General features: G+C 50.9%; 1 protein-coding gene across 3 annotated transcripts in view; it reads left to right on the top strand.

The window, feature by feature from the left end:
* Positions 1 to 18,477, top strand: part of atg9a (ATG9 autophagy related 9 homolog A (S. cerevisiae)) — a 45,169-nt gene extending 26,692 nt beyond the window's left edge. For 2 of the 3 annotated variants that reach the window (XM_060828183.1, XM_060828184.1), the window contains 7 exons: positions 3,247 to 3,426; positions 4,486 to 4,731; positions 5,292 to 5,473; positions 8,556 to 8,673; positions 11,387 to 11,615; positions 12,821 to 12,951; positions 13,169 to 18,477. In XM_060828183.1, the coding sequence (XP_060684166.1) occupies positions 3,247 to 3,426; positions 4,486 to 4,731; positions 5,292 to 5,473; positions 8,556 to 8,673; positions 11,387 to 11,615; positions 12,821 to 12,951; positions 13,169 to 13,174 (1,092 nt within the window). In that variant the 3' untranslated portion in view covers positions 13,175 to 18,477. The remainder of the gene's footprint in view (positions 1 to 3,246; positions 3,427 to 4,485; positions 4,732 to 5,291; positions 5,474 to 8,555; positions 8,674 to 11,386; positions 11,616 to 12,820; positions 12,952 to 13,168) is intronic. The other variant, XR_009644904.1, reaches the window with a different exon arrangement.
* Positions 18,478 to 18,751: the final 274 nt, after the last annotated feature.

The following is an 18,751-nucleotide window of genomic DNA, read 5'->3' on the forward strand; positions in this document are numbered from 1 at the left end:
ATCTGGTGTGGTGCTGTGGTCACTGGGGAAGAGATGGGGTCAGTAAAGGAACCGGCAGGGTCCTGTGCAGGGGGCAGGGTTTGGGCTTTCAGCGTGCTGAGGAGGAGGGCATGTGCGTGCAGGGTCTCGGGGAGGTCTGTGTAGCGGTTGGGGAATGCGGCTGATGGGTATCGTGTGTGGGAAGGGGTGTGTGTGGGTGCAGGGAGGGCTGTGCAGGTTGTGAGGGTGTCGGGAGAGGGGTGCCTTGGGGTTTCAGGGCCTGGGGATGCTGCAGGAGGGGTGCATGAGGGTGGAGGGAGAGGAGTGCCTGGGGGTGCAGGGAGAGGGGTGCCTGGGGGTGCAGGGAGAGGGGTGCCTGGGGGTGCAGGGAGAGGGGTGCCTGGGGGTGCAGGGAGAGGGGTGCCTGGGGGTGGAGGGAGAGGGGTGCCTGAGGGTGGAGGGAGAGGGGTGCATGAGGGTGGAGGGAGAGGGGTGCATGAGGGTGGAGGGAGAGGGGTGCATGAGGGTGGAGGGAGAGGGGTGCCTGAGGGTGGAGGGAGAGGGGTGCCTGAGGGTGGAGGGAGAGGGGTGCCTGAGGGTGGAGGGAGAGGGGTGCCTGGGGGTGGAGGGAGAGGGGTGCCTGGGGGTGGAGGGAGAGGGGTGCCTGGGGGTGGAGGGAGAGGGGTGCCTGGGGGTGGAGGGAGAGGGGTGCCTGGGGGTGGAGGGAGAGGGGTGCCTGGGGGTGGAGGGAGAGGGGTGCCTGGGGGTGGAGGGAGAGGGGTGCCTGGGGGTGGAGGGAGAGGGGTGCCTGGGGATGCAAGAGGTATAGGGGTGCATGGGGATGCAAGAGGTATAGGGGAGCATGGGGATGCAAGAGGTATAGGGGAGCATGGGGATGCAAGAGGTATAGGGGAGGGTGAAGATGCAAGGGGTACAGGGGAGGGTTGCGTGGGGATGCAAGGGGTACAGGGGAGGGTTGCGTGGGGATGCAACGGGTATAGGGGAGGGTTGGTGGGGACGGGGTGTATGGGTATAGGGTGAGAGGTGTCTGGCTGTCCTGTGAGTGCAGAGGGTATTTATTGGGAGTAGTGAGGTGGGGAAAGTGAGGACTGCAGATGCTGGAGACCAAAGTTGAAAAGTGTGTTGCTGGAAAAGCGCAACAGGCCAGGCCGCATCTGAGGAGCAGGAGAATTGACGTTTCGGGCAAAAGCCCTTCAGGAATGAGGCTGGTGTGCCAAGCGGGCTGAGATAAAAGGTGGGGGGGGGGGGGGGGGGGATTTGGGGGAGGGGCGCTGGGAATACGATAGGTGGAAGGAGGTGAGGGTGATAGGCCGGAGAGGGGCTGGGGGCGGAGAGGTCGGGAAGAAGATTGCAGGTCAAGAAGGCGGTGCTGAATCCAGGGGTTGGGACTGAGATAAGGTGGGGGAGGGGAAATGAGGAAGCTGGAGAAATCTGCATTCATCCCTTGTGGTTGGAGGTTCCTTGGCGGAAGATGAGGCGCTCTTCCTCCAGGCATCATGTAGCCTGGGTCTGGTGATGGAGGAGGCCAAGGACCTGCATGTCCTTGGCGGAGTGGGAGGGGGAGTTGAAGTGTTGAGCCACGGGGTGGTTGGGTTGGTTGGTCCGGGTGTCCCAGAGGTGTTCCCTGAAACGTTCCGCAAGTAGGCGGCCTGTCTCCCCAATGTAGAGGAGGCCACATCGGGTGCAGCGGATGCAGTAAATGATGTGTGTGGAGGTGCAGGTGAATTTGTGGTGGATATGGAAGGATCCCTTGGGGCCTTGGAGGGAAGTGAGGGGGGAGATATGGGCGCAAGTTTTGCATTTCTTGAGGTTGCCGGGGAAGGTGCCGGGAGTGGAGGTTGGGTTGGTGGGGGGTGTGGACCTGATGAGGGAGTCGCGGAGGGAGTGGTCTCTCCAGAACGCAGATAGGGGAGGGGAGGGAAATATATCTCTGGTGGTGAGGTCCGTTTGAGGTGGTGGAAATGACGAAGGATGATCTGATGTATCTGGAGGTTGGTGGGGTGGTAGGTGAGGACCAGTGGGGTTCTGTCCTGGTGGCGATTGGAGGGGCGGGGCTCAAGAGCGCAGGTGCGGGAAGTGGAGGAGATGCGGTGGAGAGCATCGTTAACCATGTCTGAGGGGAAATTGTGGTCTTTGAAGAAGGAGGCCATCTGGATTATTCAGTATTGGAATTGGTCCTCCTGGGAGCAGATGCGTCGGAGGCGAAGGAATTGGGAATATGGGATGGCGTTTTTACAGGGGGGCAGGGTTGGGAGGAGGTGTAGTCTCAGTAGCTGTGGGAGTCGGTCGGTTTATAGTAAAAGTCCGTGTTGAGTCGGTTGCTTGAGATAGAAATGGAGAGGTCGAGGAAGGGGAGGGAGGAGTCTGAGACAGTCCAGGTGAATTTGATGTCGGGGTGGTCAGTGTTGCAGTTGTATAAGACTCTGGTGCGGCCTCATCTGGAGTATTGTGTGCAGTTTTGGTCGCCATACTATAGGAAGGATGTGGAAGCTTTAGAACGAGTGCAGAGGAGGTTTACCAGGATGTTGCCTGGAATGGTAGGAAAATCTTATGAGGAAAGGCTGAGGCACTTGGGGCTGTTCTCATTGGAGAAGAGAAGGTTTAGGGGAGATCTGATAGAAGTGTATAAGATGATTAGGGGTTTAGATAGGGTAGATACTAAGAACCTTTTACAGCTAATGGAGTCAGGTGTTACTAGGGGACATAGCTTTAAATTAAGGGGTGGTAGGTATAGGACAGATGTTAGGGGTAGATTCTTCACACAGCGGGTTGTGAGTTCATGGAATGCCCTGCCCGTATCAGTGGTGAACTCTCCTTCTTTATGGTCATTTAAGCGGGCATTGGATAGGCATTTGGAAGTTATTGGGCTAGTATAGGTTAGGTAGGATTCGGTCGGCGCAACATCGAGGGCCGAAGGGCCTGTACTGCGCTGTATCCTTCTATGTTCTATGTTCTATGTTCTATGTTAGTAAAGTGGATGAACTGTTCAACCTCCTCGTGGGAACACAAAGTAGCGCTGATACAGTCATCGATGCAGCGGAGGAAAAGGTGGGGGGTGGTGCCAGGTGGGGGTATTGTGATGTGGAGAGGTGGATCCGGTGTAGAGGGTGCTGGATTCTCAGAGATATGCTGTCACCCATTCCACCTGGGGAGAAGAGGGCCTTCTGTGTCTCTGGTTGTGTGGGAGAGGATCTCTCAGACCCACATCCTGTCTTGCTCCTGAAATGAAGCTGTTTCTGTTCACAGGTCTTCATCCTTGAGGAATTGCTGAGCCCCATCATCACCCCCTTCATCCTCATCTTCTGCTTACGCCGCAAATCCCTCGAGATCATTGATTTCTTCCGTAACTTCACGGTGGAGGTTGTGGGTGTTGGGGATACCTGCTCCTTTGCCCAGATGGATGTGCGCCAGCACGGACACCCTGCGGTAAGTGATACCTAGCCTTGTCCTCAGTGGAGTTCTCTTCCCTAAGGAGTCGCGGGTGCTGGGGGTCATTGAATGTATTCACACCTGATAAACAAGTGAGTTTCAGCTCACGGGGCACGGACAGGGAAATGCACCAAGATCAGCCACGATGGTGAAGCAGGGAAAGACTCCATCACAGCCACCGATCTGGTACTGCCAGCTCGCTTACTGCCTAGCCCCATGTTTTGTGCCTTTATTATTATTAAATGTGACCATTTCTGGCTGGTCTGCCGCATTCCAATCTCCGTAAACGTGAGCTCATCCAAAACTCTGTTCCCACTGTCCTTCTGTGTCCCATGCCTCGATCTCCCATCGCTCAATGACCTGCAATGGTTCCCAACACAGTGACACCGACATTTCTAAATACATGAAGATGTTAATGGAACATTAATATATCCAGAATGTAAGGGAATAGGAGTCACCTTTCAGCTGCATAAAGCCCTGACCATCTCAAACCGCACCCGGCCATGCCCCTGTCGGGCGGGCAGTGCTGACCACACCCGGCCATGCCCCTGTCGGGCGGGCAGTGCTGACCACACCCGGCCATGCCCCTGTCGGGCAGGCAGTGCTGACCACACCCGGCCATGCCCCTGTCGGGCGGGCAGTGCTGACCACACCCGGCCATGCCCCTGTCGGGCGGGCAGTGCTGATCGGAGGCAAACTTAAATTAAAGCCAGACCTTTAGGATGGTACAGTCAACTTGGTGCTTAGAGATGTAGAACTCTGCAAATTGATGCATGATCAATTTTAAATTAAATCAAATTTCAACGGAGATAAAGGACGTGGGGCAGAAGGTGATAGATCATTCATGGTCTTAGTTTATAGAGAAACAGACTCGATGGGGTGAATGGCCTCCTACTGCACCTGTGTAACAATTGCAAGGGGCTGAATGGCCTCTTTCTGTTGATATGAAAGGGCATTTCTCACAATCTCTGCTTGTGTTACTGGATGTCATTTTAGTTTGATGCAGTTCCTTGGAATATTATAAAACTGAATTTTTGTCCCTTTACTGCCTGCCAGTGGTTTTCGGGGGGTAAGACAGAGGCTTCCATCTACCAGCAAGCTGAGGATGGCAAAACCGAGCTCTCCCTCATGCACTTTGCCATCACAAACCCTCGGTGGCAGCCCCCTCAGGACAGTACTGCCTTCATCAGCCAACTGAAGGAGAAGGTCAACCGAGAGAAGGGTGCGGTGATCGGAAACCACAGCTTCCTTCCAGAAAACGGCCTCTTCGCATCCTTGCAGTCCGTACAGTCGGAGTCTGAGGTAAGGAGCAACCGGGGGCTGGGGAGAGACGCAGGCCAGTCCCACAGGGCATCACGGGCTGGGGAGAGACGCAGGCCAGTCCCACAGGGCACCACGGGCTGGGGAGAGACGCAGGCCAGTCCCACAGGGCATCACTGGCTGGGGAGAGACGCAGGCCAGTCCCACAGGGCACCACGGGCTGGGGAGAGACGCAGGCCAGTCCCACAGGGCATCACAGGCTGGGGAGGAGACGCAGGCCAGTCCCACAGGGCATCACTGGCTGGGGAGAGACGCAGGCCAGTCCCACAGGGCACCACGGGCTGGGGAGAGACGCAGGCCAGTCCCACAGGGCACCACGGGCTGGGGAGAGACAGAGGCCAGTCCCACAGGGCACCAGGGGTGGTTTGGGGGAGAGATGTGGGAGATTGGTGTGTTGGGAGCAGATCCTGGTCCCAAAGAGCTCTTGAGGTAAGTGGGAGGAGGTGTGGAAGGGCCAGTTACAGAGCTCTCGGGTGGAGGTGAGGGGCTTTTCGAGCAGGTTATCTAAGTTTCCTAATGATGAGCCCCTTGTGTTGTTGCAGCCTCACAGTCTGATCACAAACCTGATTGCGGGCCCCCCCTCCCTGGTGTTTCAGAGAGGACGAGAGGGACCATTGGATCCAGCTTCCTCACTGCGATCATTTTCTCCAGGACAGAATGTTCCGGGTAGTCTCCACACCTCCCTGCTACGGAACAAGCCAGGACGACACACAGCTGGATCCGGGTAAAGTCAACACACTCACTGTCCGACTAACCAGATTCTTGTAGTTAACCAGCTTCCTGTTCCTTGCCAAATGCATCTCCCCTCTCCATCACTGCTCCAATCACCAGACAACAGAGAGGCTGGCAGGAATAGATCAGAGGATTCGTCTGAGTGGGCAGAGTGTGGCAAGGGGCAGTGTGTGGGGAGGGGAGTGTCGTTTTTAATTTACTTATGATGTAGGCATCTCTGGTTGGGCTCAGCATTTATTACCCGTCCCTCGTACCCCTTGAGAAGGTGGGGGTGAGCTGCTGCCTTGACCCGCTGCAGTCCATGTGCTGTGGGTAGACCCACAATGCCCTGAGGGAGGGAATCCCAGGTTGATTACGCTGCAACAATACAGCTGGATTTCCCTGTGACCGTGGGTAAGAATTGTAATTGGGGTGGGGAGTGAAATCGGAATACTGGGATTAGGAGTGGGAGGAGGCCATTCAGCCCTTTGAGCCCATTCTGCCATCTAACATGACCATGACTGATCTCATCCTGGTCCCAACTCCACTCTCCCGCCTGCTCCCCACAGCCCTTTATCCCATGTTTCATCAGAAACATATGAATTTCTTCTTCGCTGTCCACTACACCTCCGATTTTGGTATTGTGACCTGTGTTTCATCAGAAACATATTAATTTATTTCTTGAATCTGTTACTGATTCTGCTTTCACTGCCCTCTGGGACAGAGAGTTCCACAGATTCACAACCCTCTGAGAGAAACAGTTTCGCCCCATCTCCGTTTAGAACCTCCCTCCTCTCACTCTATATCTACATCTGTTTAACAACCACCTTATCAATCCCTTTAGTATTTTATATCCCTCAATCAGATCCTGAGGAGCTGGAGAATCAACATTTCGGGCAAAATCCCTTCATCAGGATGGAGAGATAAATGGGAGGAGGTGGGGCTGAGTATGCAGTAGGTGGATGGATGTGGGAGTAAAGGTGATAGGTTGGAGGGGAGGGTGAAGTAGATAGGTGGGAGGGAAGATGAATAGATAGAGGACAGGTTATGAGGGCAGTGCTGAGCTGGAAGGTTGGAACTGGGTAAGGTGGGGGGAGGGGAAATTAAGAAACTGGTGAAATCCACCTTGATGCCCTGGGGTTGAAGGGTCCCGAGATGGAGGTCGAGGCGTTCTTCCTCCAGGTGTCTGGTGGTGAGGGAGCGGCGGTGAAGGAGGCCCAGGGCCTCCATGTCCTCGGCAGAGTGGGAGGGGGAGTTGAAATGATGGGCCACAGGGCGGTGGAGTTGATTGATGCGGGTGTCCCAGAGATGTTCCCTGAAGTGCTCTGCCGGTAGGCGTCCCATCTCCCCAATGTAGAGGAGACCACATCAGGAGCAACGGATACAATAAATGATATTGGTGGATGTGCAGGTGAAACTTTGGATGTGGAAGGCTCCTTTAGGGCCTTGGATGGAGGTGAGGGGGGAGGTGTGGGCGCAGTGGGGTCCGTTTGTAGGTGGTGGAAATGCCAACCCACTACCAGAGATATTTTTCCATCCCCACTCCTATCCGTTTTCTGTAAAGACCGTTCCCTCCGCAACTACCTGGTCAAGTTCACACCCCCCCCCCCCACCCCCAAACAACAACCCACCCACCCCTCCTGGCACCTTCCCCACCACTGCAGGAATTGCAAAACCTGTGCCCACACCTGCCCTCCTCACCTCCATCCAATGCCTCATCTTCTCCCCCCCCTTGGGGCCCTCTAACCCCAGGGCATAAACTTGGACTTCACCAGTTTCCTCATTTGCCCTTCCCCCACCTCACCCTAGTTTCCAACCTTCCAGCTCCGCACTGTCCTCATGACCTGTCCTACCTGACAATCTCCCTTCCCACCTATACTGCTCCACCCTCCCCTCTGACCTATCACCTTTACCCCTACCTCCAGCCACCTATTGCATCCTCAGCTACCTTCCCCCCCCAGCCCCATCCCCCTCCCATTTATCTCTCCACCCCTGAGGCTCCCAGCCTCATTCCTGATGAAGGGCTCTGGCCCGAAACATCGATTTTCCTGCCTCTCAGATGCTGCCTGACCTGCTGTGCTTTCCCAGGGCCACACTTTTTGACGACTCCACCGCAGCCTATTTTCTCACCTATTTAATGTTGCTAGGTTACATCTGTTCCTATTTGCCGATCATTTATATAAATTGCAGACCTCAACCATTTCCAAATTGAACGCTGTGACACACCCTCACTCATCAGGAATTGAAGGGCTTTTTGCCTGAAGTATTGATTTTTTTCCTGCTCCTGGATGCTGCCTGACCTCCTGTGCTTTTCCAGCACCATATTCTCGACTCTAATCTCCGGCATCTGCAGTCCTTACTTTCGCCACATCCAGTGGATGCCCATTACCTACCTTGCTGGTTACATCCTCAAAGAACTCCAGCCAGTTTATCAAGCCTGACTTGCCCTTCATGACACTGTGCTGGCACTGGTAAATTCAGCTTGGTTTTCCTCCTTTATGATTGACTCCAGCAACTTCCCCACTACAGACTAACTGGTCTACTGTTTCTGAATGTTTGCCTGTCGGTTTTGAATAAGTACACACTGGCATGTTTCCAAACCATTGGTATCTTTCCAAATTTATCTGGATTCTGGAAAATCATACTGATGGAGTCACTATCTCTGCTGTTAGCTGATTTTAATACCTTCAGCCTGGGGATCTGTCTGCCTTCGATTCCATCAGTTTACTTAATACCTTCTCCCTAGTTTTAGTAATTTCACCAAGTTCCTCTCTAGTAACTGCAGTTTTTGGAAAGAAATAATCATCTTCCACTGAAAACAAGAGACAAAATATTTCTGTTGAGGGTGGTCCTGGTTTGGAGAGGGATGAGACCAGTGGGTTGTACACACTGTTATTGGTGGCTGGTAGTTTGTGGGTGAGAGGAACTGAGTCTTCCCCTGTAAGTATCTCCAGGCCACGCTCTCCTCCAGCCAGCCAAGCGTATCAGTGGTCTCTGTGTATTCCTTTCATTGTGCTACAGTAACTAGATTAGGCTTTGGTACTGCTCTTCCCAGCTGCTGTCTGACCCTCTCTCCCTGTCTCTGTTGCTGGCAGTGTCGATATGAAAATGATGAGTTCTGGGAGCAGTGCCTGGGAGGGACAGCTCCAGAGTATGGTGCTTTCCGAATATGCTTCGACTGAGATGAGTTTGCATGCACTCTACATGCACGAGGTAAGCAAGGCTCCTTCAGTACCACCGTGCCCTGCTCCCCTCCACATCCCCCTCAGGTGAACCGAACCAACGGTATCTCCACTCACTGTTTCTATTCACGCCCCGACGATGTCAGCTGATGGAGCCATCCTGTTCTCAGCACTCTGCCCCCAGGTCAGAGATCATTCACTAAGCTGTCGCAGTGCTTCCCTGTCTCCAGCAGCTCCCCACCCCTTGTACTGTCCTTGTGCACCTTCAGCTCTGATCAGTTTTCTTTGTTAACTTTGTTCATGTCCTCTCCGAGCTCATTTTGTCACCTATTCTTGTAGCATCATTATGGCGCAGCTAGAGACCCTTTGGTCTATCGACTCCCTACTATCCCTATTCCTATTAAACTACCAACCACTTAGCCTCCCTGCTGAGTCGCTGTGTTAGCCAATAGCCTTAATGTTTTAAAGGATAACTTAAAAAAAAGAGAAAAGATGAGTTATGAGAGTAAGTTAGCTAGTAATACAAAAAAGATTGCAAGACTCTTTTTAGATGTTTCAAAGGTAAGAAAGAGGCAAGAGTGGACATTGGACCGCTGGAAAACGAGTAATGGGGAAGAAAGGAATGGCAGAGGAACTGAGTTGGTATATGATGTCAGTTTTCACAGTGGGAGATACCAGCGGCATTCCAGAACTTTGAGAATTAGGGGACAATGGTGGGCTTAGTGGCCATAAGGAAGGAGAAGGTGCTGGTCTGAAGGTGGATAAATCACCTGGGCCAGATGGACAACACCCCAGGGTTCTGAAGGAGATCATTGGGATTATAGAGGCATTGATGGTGATCTTTCAGGAATCAATGGAGTCAGGGTCCCAGAGGACTGGAAAATGGCTAATGTTACCCCCATGTATAAGAAGGGAGGGAGGCAGAAGATGGGGAATAACAGGGCAATTAGCTTGACCTTGGTTGTTGGGAAAATTTTAGAGCTCATTATTGAGGATGAGATTGTGGAGTCCTTGGAAGCCCAGGGGAGAATAGGGCGAAGTCAGCACGGTTTCGTCACCGGGAGGTCAAACCTGACACATCTGTTAGAATTTGTTGAGGAGTTAACGCTCAAGTTAGGCAAAGGAGAGCCAGAGGATGTGATCGGTTTTGATTTCCAGAAGGTCTTTGACAAGTTGCTGCACAGGCGGTTGCTAAATAAGGTGAGAGCCCATGGTGTTCAGGACAAGGTACTGGCCTGGACAGAGGATTGGCTGGCTGGCTGGCAGAAGGCAGAGAGTGGGGATAAAGGGGCTGAATCAGGATGGCAGCTGGTGACTAGTGGAGTTCCACAGGGGTCAGTGTTGGGACCACAGCTGTTCACGTTATACATTAACAATCTGGGCAAAGGAACTGAGGCCTTTGTTATTGCAGATGAGACAGAGATAGATGGCGGGACAGGTAATGTTGTGGAAATGGGGAAGTTGCAGAACAAAGTGGACAGGCTCGGGGAGGGCTGAGGGCACAGCTTCCGGGTGAAGGGGTGACCTATTTAGAATTGAGATGAGGAAGTTCTTCAGCCAGAGGTCGGGTAATCTATGAAGCTCATTGCTGCAGTGGGCTGTGGACCCAAAGTCACTGAGTGTATTTAAGGCAGAGATAGATAGGTTCTTGATTAGTAAAAGGGGGTCAAGGGTTATAGGGAGAAGGTAAGAGATTGGGGCTGAGAAACCTATCAGCCATGATCGAATGTGGAGTAGACCCGATAGACTGAATGACCTACTTGTACTCTGATATCTGATGGTGTCTGTCTTCGGGGGTTGTCCCTCTCCTTTCAGTCTAGTGTTACAGTCCCTCCCTTCAAAAAAGAAACAGCCCTTGAGTGTTCCCATCCTGTCACCAACCTCCCACATCCTTTCTCAGGATCCACATTAGAATTTCTCCAACCAGCTGTCTGGCCAGTCAATACTGAAACAGCTCCTCTCTAAATTACGAATCTCGCTGCTGGTAAACGTGGTAAATGGTCCCCCCTCATGATTCACAGCCTGGCTGCACCCTCCATCCTCCTCCAACCCCTCTCCACCATTGTCCAGCTGCTGTGACTGCTCACTCTCGGTCCCAGTCTCATCATAGGGAAAGAATCTCTGGAAATTCCCTTCCTGCTCCTGTTCTGTTCCTTCTGTGTTCCTGCATGATCCCTAGCTCTTCCTCCTTATCTACAGCCTGTCCCTCAGCAGCCAACATGCTGTCAGTTTTCACAGGAGCAGTGGAAAGCTGTTCACCATCTTGTATCGTTTGTATTGTAACCCCATTGCCCTGCCTTGTTTCTATACACCTTGAAACACTTCCCCAATTAAATCGCTCCATCTCCATTGTGATGTTTTAACTGGACCGTGCGCACCAGATCGTTACTCTGAGGGGAAATGCCTTCTGGCATCAGCCCTGAATGATACTCACTTGTCTATGCTCCCCGCCCCTTCCCCCAACCAGAGTTTTTTCTATTGATCCTAAAAACGTTTTCAAGCATTTTAAGCATTTCCGTTAGATCACCTCTTAATCTTCTTCACTCTAAGGAAGCAAACGCAGTCTGTGTCACCTGCTCTCATAATTTAATCTGTTTTATCCACGGAATCTTTGTGGGGAATCTGCCCTGTTTTCTCCTTCCTTCAAAGCCCAGATCTCCTGCCTGAGGTGTGGCACCCACAGCTGATCTAAATGTATGGTTAAACTGCCGAAGCACCTCACCCGGCTGTCTTTCTGCCTGCAGCTTCACAAACAGCAAATGCAGGGAGAACCATCACGACACCTATGGCACCGACAAGACAGCGATGACAGCGGTGAGAGTGGTCTGGAGGAGGCTGAGCTGAGGAGACCATCGCCAATGACCATCCCACGATCCTCTACCTACCCCGTCACTGCCAGCAGAACAACGGATCTCCGTGAGGAACCAGCCGGTCTCTTGCACACTATCCACAGGAGATATGGAGGAATTGACAGTAAGACTGGGGTTAATAACATAACCAGTCATTGGAAACCAATGCTTACACTTGGTGCTCAGTGTTATTTCAATGGTACACCTGCCTGTGCCCCTGTAATGTTTGACTCCTGGCCCTGGCCCTGGCCCTGAGTGGATAGACCCATGCCTCTCCATTTCCAGGCTCAAGGGGCTTCTAGCTGCACTTTAGGTTTTTGTTCGATAATCACACTGTGTGAGTGTGTCAGTGGTGGTTTAATCTCTGATGTGTTGATAACAAGCTGTACAGTAGGTGTGAGAGTAAATTAATCCCTCGGGGCTAGTAAGTACTCGTCTAAATGGTTCAGAAGCATCTCATTTTTTTAAATGCATTAATTTGATTTGAGGTATTGTAGTCACATGTACCTCAGTACAGTGAAAATCTTTGTTTTGCAAGCAGTACAAGGAGGTCAAAGCAAGTAATACAGATCAGTGTGTGTTTCGAAAGGATGTGAAATTGCTGATTGGGCCAACTTTTATTTCCTGTCCCTAGTTGCCCCTTGAGAAGGTGGGGGTGAGCCTTTGCCTTGAACAGCTGCAGTCCATGTGCTGTAGGTTGACCTGCAATGCCTTTGGCAGGACTGGCTTTCCCATTGTCTTTCCTAGTGCCAGCATGTTACCAGGTCTGCCCAGTTCGTTTCCATTTTGTTTGGTAACAGTTTCTACAATGGAGGGGTTTTCTGGCCCATTTCAGGGGGCAGTAAGAGGCAAGCACATTGCTGTGGGTCTGGAGTCACATGTAGGCCAAACCAGGGTAAGGATAGCACATTAGTGAACCAGATGTGGGTTTTTTTTATTAACTGCAATCAATGATATTGTCACAGTCACCATTACAGAGACCCCACCATTTCATTCCCAGTCAGAGTTGACAGCGGCTGTGGTGGGGTTTGAAACCATGATTCTAGGCTGCCACCCTCTGGATTCATACCTCATCACCATTCCCTTGGGGCGTAAAAAGGGGATGCTGGAGCAACTCAACAGGTCTGGCAGCATCTGTGAAGAGAGAAACAGAATTAGTGTTTGGATTCTGGTATGACTCTTGTTCAGAACTTAGATTTCCAAGATCTGTAGTATTTTGCTTTTGTTACATTCTCTGGGACTCACATTCCAAGCCCTCAGCTCCCTAACAGTAAACCACCTTATCTTTGTTTACCATCTCTTCCATCATATCGCCATCTTTTTTTCTAGGTTCTACTGAACCCCAAAGGCCATTCTCCCAACAGCCCATGGGGGGCTGGACAGAAAGCTCACCCCCTCAACATGCTGATCCTGTACCAGAGGAGGGAGTGGAGGATGAACTGCCCCCACAAATGCACCAGGTAAACAGCTTTCTGCCCCCGGTAACCCGTGCAGGACAGGCCCAGGCTATCGGGAGGTATGCAGTACTGAGGCCCACAGAGCGTGGAGTGAGAGGCGTGCATTCTTAGGAATGGTATGGGTCTGGGCTATTTGGGGGGTGGAGGGAGCAGGGGCGGGTGGGGTGGACCTGAGGATCAGGGTCACTTTGTTCACTGATTTTTTTATTATATTTTGAAGGTGTAGTTGATCTGGAGTATCTAACAGATGATGAAGATGATCCAAGAATTGGGGGCTTTCAGGTGCTTCCTGCTGCTGCATTGTCCAATGCATGGCCCACCGATGTATGTTTAACTTAATTTATTGCAATGAAATTGGTATTTGTGCATTTGGTGATGAAGTATGTCAAACTGCGCTGCAGAATGTTCTGAAAAATGTTGCCATTTTTAATAAATCATTGTGAAAATCTTTGAATATTTATTTTTAGTAATCCCTCTGGTTTCCCATCCATCAGAATCCTGAATGATGTTTTAAATAGCCCAAAGTCTACTGCTTCCATGACAGGGCCGGGACAGCGGCAGAGTTGGCCTGTCTCTGTCCGGGACAGCGGCAGAGTTGGCCTGTCTCTGTCCGGGACAGCGGCAGAGTTGGCCTGTCTCTGTCCGGGACAGCGGCAGAGTTGGCCTGTCTCTGTCCGGGACAGCGGCAGAGTTGGCCTGTCTCTGTCCGGGACAGCGGCAGAGTTGGCCTGTCTCTGTCCGGGACAGCGGCAGAGTTGGCCTGTCTCTGTCCGGGACAGCGGCAGAGTTGGCCTGTCTCTCTGGGCAACTCCTGATGAAGCAACACCCATCCAAGTCTGCAATGCTATTTCTGTTGTTATTTGCCCGAAACGTTGATTCTCCTGCTCCTCGGATGCTGCCTGACCTGTGCTTTTCCAGCACCACTCTGATCTAAACTCTGGTTTCTAGCATCTGCAGTCCTCACTTCTGCCTCTCTGGGCAGAGATGCATTTTGAAGGTTAGATGTTGTTTGCTCTCCTCTTAGTTGTTTGTTGACTCTCTTATTTTCGATTCTGTTCTGTCAAAGGGATTTCTTGTTTGATGGTCTGTAAAAGTCTGAGTAAACAGAGTGAGGAATTGGCTTATCCCAGTGTGGAGCAACATTTTGTACACAGGGAAGCTCATTGTTATGGGAATGTGAGGATAGAGAACCATTGAGCCCCTCGAGTCAGTTTTGCCATTAACTGAGTTCTGATTGATCTGTCTCTCCATATCTCACAGACTAATTTGAGAGTTTCCCCTGATACCCAGGTCAATGTTTATCCCACATGCAACATCAGATAAAACTGATGATCAGATAATTATCCCATTGCCATTGGTGGCAGCTTGCTGTGTGTTCATTGGCTGCTGCATTTTATTTCGTTATAATAATGACTGCTTATTTTCAAAACAAACCACACTCTATTAGCTGTGAAACATTTGGGGACCTCCAGTGAGCTTGAACAAAGCTTTGTACAGGTGCAGGTCTGAGGAAGAGTTCTGTGAGAGCTGCTGAGTTTCTCCAGCGTTCTGATAACTTCATATTCATGCATGGAGCAAACACCCATCCTAGCCTGCATTGCTATTTCTGTTGTTATTTCCATTTTAAGAGAGTGCATTCCAGATTTCCATTCTGTCATGTGTTGACCTGTTTCCTGACTTCACCCCCCCCACCCCTCACCAAAGACCCAGCTGTGGTTTTAAGGTTCAGCCCCTTGTTGTGGACTCCCTCTCCCTGTAAACCCCAGCCCCGTTTGACCCTAAGGCAATCAATCCTGTAAACTCTCCTGTAATCGCCTTAATGAGATTACCCTAGATGTATTGTCACTATACTAATAATCCAGAGACCCCAATAACTTTGAGAACCTGGTTTTGAATCCCACCTCAGCAGATATGAGTTCAATAAAACTCTGGCATTGAAAGCATTGTTGATTGTTGTAAAAACTTACCTGGTTCACTAATGCCCTTCCGGGAAGGAAATTCCTTCTTCAAAGACCGCAGTTTCCCCTCAGACGTGGTTAACGATGCTCTTCACCTCATCTCCTCCGCTCCCCACATCTCCACCCTTGAACCCCGCCCCTCCAATCGCCACCAGGACAGAATCCCACTGGTCCTCACCTACCATCCCACCAACCTCCAGATACATCTATCATCTTGCGTCATTTCCGCCACCTCCAAGCAGACCCCACCACCAAGGATATATTTCCCTCCCCTCCTCTATCAGCGTTCTGGAGAGACCACTCCCTCGTGACTCCCTCATCAGGCCCACACCCCCCACCAACCCAACCTCCACTCCCGGCACCTTCCCCTGCAACTGTAAGAAATGTAAAACTTGCGCCCACACCTCCCCCCTCACTTCCCTCCAAGGCCCCAAGGGATCCTTCCATATCCGTCACAAGTTCACATGCACCTCCACACATCATTTACTGCATCTGCTGCACCCGATGTGGCCTCCTTTATATTGGGGAGACAGGTCGCCTACTTGCAGAACGTTTCAGAGAACACCTCTGGGACACCCGCACCAACCAACCCAACCACCCCATGGCTGACCACTTTAACTCCCCCTCCCACTCCCACTCTGCCAAGGACATGCAGGTCCTTGGCCTCCTCCATCACCAGACCATGGCAACACGACGCCTGGAGGAAGAGCGCCTCCTCTTCCGCCTAGGAACCCTCCAACCACAAGGGATGAATGCAGATTTCTCCAGCCTTCTCATTCCCTTCCCTCAGTCCCAACCTTTGGACTCAGCACCACCCTCTTGACCTGCAATCTTCTTCCCGACCTCTCTGCCCCCACTCCCTCTACGGCCTATCACCCTCACCCTAACCTCCTTCCACCTATCACATTCCCAATGCCCCTTCCCAAGTCCCTCCTCCCTTCCTTTATCTTAGCCTGCTTGGCACACCCTCCTCATTTCTGAAGAAGGGCTTATGCCCGAAACATTGATTCTCTTGTTCCTTTGATGCTGCCTGACCTGCTGCGCTTTTCCAGCAACACATTTTTCAGCTCTGATCTCCAGCATCTGCAGTCCTCACTTTCTCCTAGGGAAGGAAATCTGCCATCCTTAGCTGGTCTGGCCTACACATGACTCCAGACCCACAGCGATGTGTGTGACTCCTACCTGCCCTCTGAAATGACTGAGGAAGCCACTAAGTTGTATCAATCACTAGAAAGGGAAAAAAGAATGAAATTGGACAAATCACTTGGCATTGACCTGGGCATTGGAAACAGTAACAGCAGGAGCAGCCCTGTTGACCCTGCAAATCCTTTTAGTAACATCTGGGTGCCAACATTAGGAGAGCTGTCTCTTAGACTAGTCAAACAATAGCCTGACACATTTATACTCACAGAATCATACCTTACAGTGTCCCAGACAGCACCGTCACCATCCCTGGATAGACCCAGCCAAGGTTGCACGATGCTGTAGAGTCGGGAGGGATTTGCCGTGGGATCTTCTACATTGACTCGAGTACCACAAAGTCTCATGGTAGCAAATCAAACATGGACAAGGAAACCACCTGCTGATCAGGTACCAATAAGAGCCCATGGTATTGGGGGTAATGTATTAGCGTGGATAGAGAGTTAGCTAACTCTGGGAAAATAGACCTGGGATAAGAAGAACATTTTCAGGATGACAACTGTAATTAGTGGAGTGCTGCGGGCACCACCATTATTTACAATCAATATATGACTTAGATGGATATACTATAGTCAAGTTTGTGTATGATATAGAAATAGGTGAGAAGGCAAGTGGTGAGGATGGCAGAGTCTATGAGGGATATAGACTGGTTACTTAATGGGCAAAGACTTGGGAGATGGATTAGAATGTGGAAAAGTGTGAGGGTATGCATTTCGGCAGGAAGAATACAGGAGCCAAGTACCGTATATACAAAAAGTCGGGAGGATTTGAAAAGAAACTATACAAGGCCACGGTGAGACCCCAGCTGGAGTACTGCGAAGAGTTTTGGGGCTCCCTTATCTGAGGAAAGACAGACTGCCATTGGGGGCAGTCGAGAGAAGGTTTATTCGGCTGATCCCGGGGATGGAGGGACTGTCTCATGAGGAGAGGGTGAGTAGGTTGTGTCTGTACTCATTGGAGCTTAGAAGAAAGAAGGGCGATCTTATTGAAATACAGAAGATTCTTTTGGAACTCGATGGGATAGATAGCGAAGGGTTATATCCTTATTGCAGGAGAGTCTAGGACCAGAGGGTATCATCTCAGAGTAAGATTAAATCCCATTTACAACAGAGATGAGGAGGGATTTCTTCACTGAGGGGAGCGAATCTAGAATTCTTTACTACAGACGGCTATCAAGGCTGGGTCACTAATTATATTCGGGACTGAGGTAAACAGATCTTTAATCAGGAAGGGAATTGAGGGTTATGTGGAAAAGGCAGGAAGGAGAAATTGAGGATTGTCCGATCAGCTAGGATCCCATTGAATGTGGAGCAGACCCGATGGGTTGAATGGCCTCCATCTGCTTCTCCATCTTTATTGTCTACTGACCTTAAATACCTTCCTTTGTTTGTGTTGATTGACGTGGTGTGTCCCTTCACCCCTTTCAGCCTCTCTCCCACCTTGTACAGCAAAACTCGATCACCCCCACCATGACTCATGTCCCAGCTCCCAGCGTGACTCATGCTCATTCCCCCCCCCACCCCCGACCGCGACTCCCTTCTACCCCCCCCCCCCCACCGTGACTCAGCCCCCCCACCCCATACTCTCAAGGAGGAGCTTTGTCCTGAAGCCCCGCCTCTCACTCCACTCAGGCCGGGTCAAATGTCACGTCTCATTCAGGGCAGGGTGGCCCCCACCCTGGGTATTGCTCAGATTGCTCCCCCCCCCACCCCCACCCCCACCCCCACACACTGCAGAGGGCTCGATGCCGATTCTGTTGTTGCCTTGCTCACCCTAAGATCTCTCCTGCATTACATTTCAATAAAACCCTTTGATCCTGGCTTTACAAGTAACCTTTACCCTTCACCCACCACCTCATTTCCTTCAATCTCCAAACATGAAGACATGGTTTTGATGACATTACAGCTCAGATCCAACTTTGTCAGTGAATGTTAAAGCTCCCCAGCTTCTGTGTGAACAGCAGAGTGGGTTTACCTGGTGTCCCTTGTCCAGTATTTCCCTTCTCGATCATTAGCACAGCTCAGTTTGCTGTTTGTGTAATCCTGCTGTATATAAAAACTGCTGCATGTCACCATGTAAATGGAGTGAGTATTTTAGAACAATTTATTGTCTATGAATCGCTTTAATGTTTCAGAGGATGATAGGGCCATGTTTCAATGTGAGTCACTCTTTGTTCTTAATATTGACTGATTGTAATGTTTTGTTTCTGTGCTTGGAAACCCCACCCTGCTGACAGTGAGTCTGCTCATGGGGTCCAGGTAATTTGCACTTTTTAATAATCTGTGTACAGACTGGTTTTGTATAAAATCTGTATATTGCACCTTTTTTAACAGATGTATAAGTCATTGTTAATAAAATGTATTAGTCACAACATGTTACATTATTAGTTATTTTACTTTCCTTCTCCATTGAAGTAGCTGATCTTCAGTGCACCTTTGACTCATCAGAAACCTGAGACCACTCAGTAAACCTCTCACCTTCAGCATGCACAGGGGAATAGTGACGTTTGACAGAGACCATACTGATAGCAGTGGGAGAAATGCTCGAGGTGGGGCCCTTATTGTATTTAATGCTATGAAATACACTGGCTTAGCGTTCCCAATGATTAATCAACTGAGCAAGAGAATACAACCGTGTCCCACATT

This window comes from Hemiscyllium ocellatum, chromosome 7 (assembly GCF_020745735.1).
Source record: "Hemiscyllium ocellatum isolate sHemOce1 chromosome 7, sHemOce1.pat.X.cur, whole genome shotgun sequence".
NCBI classification, from domain to species: Eukaryota; Metazoa; Chordata; class Chondrichthyes; order Orectolobiformes; family Hemiscylliidae; genus Hemiscyllium; species Hemiscyllium ocellatum.